Genomic DNA, 4,973 nt, shown 5'->3' on the forward strand with positions numbered 1-4,973 from the left:
TGATGATGAACCCAGGGACGCAGTAATGAAAAATAGCTTGAGATCGGGCCCTCCCCTAAAAGTGGGATTATTGCTTCCCAAGGGTTGGTGTGAGGCTTCAATGAACTCCACCCAGATCTTCCTCCTTGGGGGGTGCCTAATGTTGGTTACATGTTGGGTTTTCCCTCTGTCTGCTGGCCTACACACGTGCCTGAACCCAGCCTGGGTGGCATGTGGCACCTCATCCAGGGGCAGGTGGGGGGCAGGGGGCATGGTATTCAGCAGGGGCGTTTCCAGTCTTGGCATTAACCAGGAGGCTCATGGTTTTGTCTCCCTCCACAGCCTGGACGTGTCTCCTCAGGTAGAACCTGACCCAGCTGCTCTTCCTCACCACCTCCCCTGCTCCCCTTGTGCTCCGGCCCCCCCCACTCCTGCTCCCACCGCTGCTCCCATGCTAAGCACTAACCTTTTTGCAGCCGCCTCCCCCGCTGCAGCTGCCACCACCGCTGCCCCCGAAGCTACCCCACCTGGATTCTTGGGTCTCACCAACCCATTCCTCACCTCCTTGCAGAGCAACCCTTTCTTCGAGGAACTCCTAGCCGACAAAGCACTAAACTTTCCTTCACCTGCTCCCTCTCTCCCCAGGGCCTCGAGGGCAGGTCCCACCCCCCTGGCCTCCCCTGGGAAAGCCCTGCCTGAGTGGGAAGACACCTTCAACGTCTTTGCTGCCAGCAGGCTGTGTCCAGAGGCCAGGAGTGAGATCCTGGCCCCTGAAGGAGTGGGGCTGCAAGACCCAGGCCCTGGGGCCATGGCAGTGAAGGCAGCTGAGCCCCCAGGGGGCCCAGGGGGAGGAGGAAGAGGTGGGAGCAGCGAGGGGCTGGAGCCCAGGGCTCCTCTGGACTTGGGACTGGACCAACAGAGTTTGAGTGCTGCCGCCCCCGGGCCCCTGGGGTCTGTAGAGGCCGGCCTGCCCTCCACGTCAGGAGCCTCAGACTCAGAAGCAGACAGGGAGCCGACGGCCCCAGGAGGGGAAGCAGGGCAGAGTCCAGCAGACAGTTCATCTCTGTTTAGCTCCCCAGAAGTGATCAGCGTGTGGGAGAGGCTGCCAGGCCCGGACGACGCCCCTGAGGGCCAGCGTGAGGAGGCTTCCAGAGGCAAAAGCCAGGATTTGCAGGAGCTCAATACGGTGGACGATTCCTGGCCTTGGGATGTGGTCACCCTTTCTCCTGCAGCTGAGATGTCCTCACCAATCACACGGGGAGAGTCTGATGAACTGCCTCCTCCCCCCATGAAGCCAGAGTCACCAGAGCCTGTGAGCCCCAAGGGGAACCAGGGGCTCCCCGAACTGGAGCTGGAGCCAGAGCCCAAACCCGAGTGGATGTTGGACAAGGAGCTGCCGCCCAGCACGCTGCCTCCCAAGCCACCTCGCCTCTTCATACCCTCAGATTTCCAGGAGGAGGAGGAGGCTGCAGGGGGGCTGAGTGGCAGGGGGGCAGAGACGGGAGAAGGCGACGCCTTCCCAAGTGAGCTGGCTGCTGGTTCCCCAGAGGCCAAGGAGGACGGCCAGAAGCCAGGGTCCGAGTCTGACAGCTGTTCTTCCGGAACCCTGCTGGGTGAGCCAAGCCTGGAGGAGCCAGTGGAGGACGCCAGCCCTCCTGCGACTTTATCTCTGCGCACCAGCTGCCCTGAGGGTCCTGCCCCCAGGCCCTCTCACTCAAAGAGCCTGGCTCCTCAGAGCCAGCAGATCTGGGGGGCTCTGGAGAGAGGACAAGGCCCTGAGGCTCCTGAGGCCCAGAGCCAGGAACCAGCAGGAGAAGGGCTCGGACCCCTGCCGGGCAGCTCCCCGCAGCCTGACTTGTGGGCTTTGGAGGAGGATGCCTTGAACCCCTTCTTGTCTCAGGAGAGCCGAGATCCCCCCAGCCTCCCCTCCACATCCCCTCCAGAGTCCAGGGAATCATCCATCCACTCCGGACCGGAAGAGCTGCCCACACCCCCGGAGCCCACCTTCCCACCGCCCCCTCTCCCGCCCTGGGCCAGCCACTGCCACGGGGGGCCCAGTTCTCCGTGCTCGTCTTTGTCTGGAGCCTGGCCCCTGACCTCTTCCTCCCTGTCCCCCGGGGAGCCAGCCTCCCCCCCGGGGGGCTCCCCTGCCCCACTTGGGGAGGACCGCGCTGCAGTCACCCCAGCCTCCCCGCTTGCGCTTCTGCCCTTGGAGACACGACCAGCTGAGGAACCACAGCCCAGTGACAGGTGAGCGGCCCCCCGACAGCAGTCTCCAGAGGAAGGGGGTGAAGGGGGCAACTCAGCCTGCAAGGGCCTCAGCCCTCCAGGGGCTTCCCTCCTGGGCGAGGGCTTGCTCACCCCGGCAGGACAAGGGGGGCTTTGAAGACATGGGTCTCCTGTGGTCCCGGCTCTGAAACTGCCTCCATTTTGGGACCTTGGACCAGCAGGTGCCCCCACAGGCCAGGACTCTGGGGGATGACAACGCTGATGAAATGCAGGGGGTGAGGAGTGGGTGGGGAGGTATTGTAGGTGGGCAGGGAAAGGGAGGTGAGAGCAACTTGGGGCTGGTGGGGGGAGTGTAGCTTGTCAGATGCCCCAGTCCCTCCTGTTCTCTGCGCCAGGCCCCAGGGTGAGAGCTGTGCAAGGCAGAGAGCCATGCAGAGGAGGGGCTGGCACTGAGGTCAGAGAGGAAAGCGGAGACAGCACTGAGGAGGAAAAGAAAAAAGGAATGCGTCCCTCATCCGTGACCCTCAGAAGAAAGGGTCTCTAGCCTCATCAGGTGCTTCACTGGTTTGTGGTGGTGCCTTCAGGGTGGCCCCAGGCGCTTAGGACTGTGCTGCATTGACAGTGGTTGCCCGTCTGACGGTCACTGTGGCATTGGTCTGCTTTGGAAGAATTATGAGGCGGTGTCCTCACCCGGTGGCTAACGAGGAGTGCCCAGGTCACTGTTGGTGACAGGGTGTGACTTGGCAGGGGCAGCAAAGTCTAGAGGCGTGCCAGCGCCCCAGGAGGCCTGAGGGGAGCAGCGAGGGGAGGAGGGAGGGGCTTGGGGAGCAGGGCAGGCTCCAGCACCGGCCTCTGGGAGGCCAGCCCCCGGCTCCTGCATTCAGTCCTCCCAGTTCACTGAGCATCCAGTGTGTCAGACACTTGACGGGGATGAAAGATGCTGTCCCTGCTGTGTTGCCAGAGTTCCAGCCCAGTGGGGAGGATGGAGGTAAAGCATGAAGGGAAGGCCCAGGGGCCACGCTGATCTGAGAAGGGGTGGGAAGCAGACCGGGCTGCCTGCCTGCAGCTGCAGTGCTAGGTGGTGCGGCCATTCCCAGAGGTGTCGGGGAGGAGGCGGAACAGCTTCCCAGTGCTCTCCGCTGGCCCTGCTGTATCCCAGCAGCACTTCCAAGTGCACTCCCCACTTTTCACCCGTTTCATTCTCTTCAGAGTTGGCTTCCTGTCTGTACTTTGCATATTCCTTACATCATGGGAAAAATAGAACTGTCCCCATTTCTCAGATGGGGACATAGAGTCCATTAGAGCTTCAGGGTCCAGGATCCCTCAGGTGCAGGGGGGCAATCAGACCCGGAGCCCAGGACGCCTGGCCCCCATTCAGGGTGTTTGCGTGCCTCACTGGTATTCCTCCCTGCCCCTAGCACAGCCCGTAGGTGGCAGCAGAGCTGCCTTTACGCCCCCTTCCCTAATTCAAACGCCTGGGTGGGAAGGACAGACAAATGTTCTTTTCCCTGCTGCCTGCCCCTGCCTGGGCTCGCTGCCCTCTTCCCAGGTTGTGGGCCTCCCTGCATGTGGGTGAGACCTTCTGCAGTGGATTTCAGGCCTTGGCCGAAGCCATTTGCTTCCTGCTCTCTAATGGTTCGAATCCTCCATGAAGTAGATGTAAAGAGGTCCTCTAGGGCAGTGGTCGGCAAACTCATTAGTCAACAGAGCCAAATATCAACAGTACTTCTTCAAAATAGACTTGCCCAGGCAGAAAACTGACTTCTGCGCATGGGCCACGAAGTTTCAATTGTACTGTACGTGCACCCACACGTGGTATTTTGTGGAAGAGCCACACTCAAGGGGCCAAAGAGCCGCATGTGGCTCGCGAACCGCAGTTTGCCGACCACGGGGCTAAGGGTAGGTTAATTGAATTAGGGGCCTGATGCTTGCAATTTGGGTAACTGCCACAGGTACGGGTGCTGGGGGCCCAGAGGAGGGACAGCTTAGTCGGGGAAGCAGGAAGGTTTCCTGGAGGAAGTGGCCTTGCTCAGCTTTGAAACCTGAGTAGGAGTTAGCAGCCCACAGGCCAAGGGGCAGCGCTCCAGACAGAGGGAGAGCCTGTGTCCTGGCTGGAGTGCATGGAGGGCTGGGAGGGAAGGCCAGGGGCCCGTTGGGTTAGAGACTGCTTTCTGACTCTGGAGGGAGGCTAAAATCATGAGCCCACAGCACAGTGGAGTGGTTGGAGGTGGGCAGGACTCTGGCAGGGGACTTGGGGGGCGGAGAGGGGGGCTGACTTAGCAGCTGTGGCCAGAGGAGGAAGGTTTAGTGAGCCCTGGCCTGGCGAGGAGGGAGTGGTTTGAGAGAAGGTAGCAGGGCTTAATGTTTGTTAAGGCTAAAGCCAAAGCGGGGGATTCAGAGGAGGTCCCAGGTTTCTGACTAGAGCCATGGGCGGCGGATAGTGCCACTCAGCACCGGGGAGCCCAGGAAAGGGCAGGCGTGGAGGGGAGGGTGACATGCCTGGGGTGGACCCCACATGGATAAGCCAGCCTGAAACTGTCTGCGTGGGTCTAGAACTCCGGGCCAAGGTCTAGGCTGGAGACCGCTGTGAGGAGGTGGAGGGGAGAGAACCCCTGGCAGACTTGCATTTAAGACTGAGAAGTTGGGAAAGCAGAGAAGGGAAGGGGGTGCGGGGGACGAGGGAGGAGAGCAGCCCAAAGGAAGGAGTGGTCCCAGAGCCTACGCCACAGAGCGGTCAGGAAGGAGAGAACCGGGTCTCAGCAGGA

The 4,973-nt window shown here is 61.5% G+C and overlaps 1 protein-coding gene across 2 annotated transcripts in view; it reads left to right on the forward strand.

The window, feature by feature from the left end:
* RAB11FIP5 (RAB11 family interacting protein 5 (class I)) overlaps nt 1-4,973 on the forward strand; it is a 16,931-nt gene that overhangs the window by 8,626 nt on the left and 3,332 nt on the right. For both annotated transcript variants that reach the window (XM_015571487.1, XM_006775274.2), the window contains exon 4: nt 322-2,229. In XM_015571487.1, coding sequence (XP_015426973.1) covers nt 322-2,229 — 1,908 coding nt within the window. The remainder of the gene's footprint in view (nt 1-321; nt 2,230-4,973) is intronic.

The sequence above is a fragment of the Myotis davidii genome, unplaced genomic scaffold, assembly GCF_000327345.1.
Source record: "Myotis davidii unplaced genomic scaffold, ASM32734v1 scaffold247, whole genome shotgun sequence".
NCBI lineage: Eukaryota > Metazoa > Chordata > Mammalia > Chiroptera > Vespertilionidae > Myotis > Myotis davidii.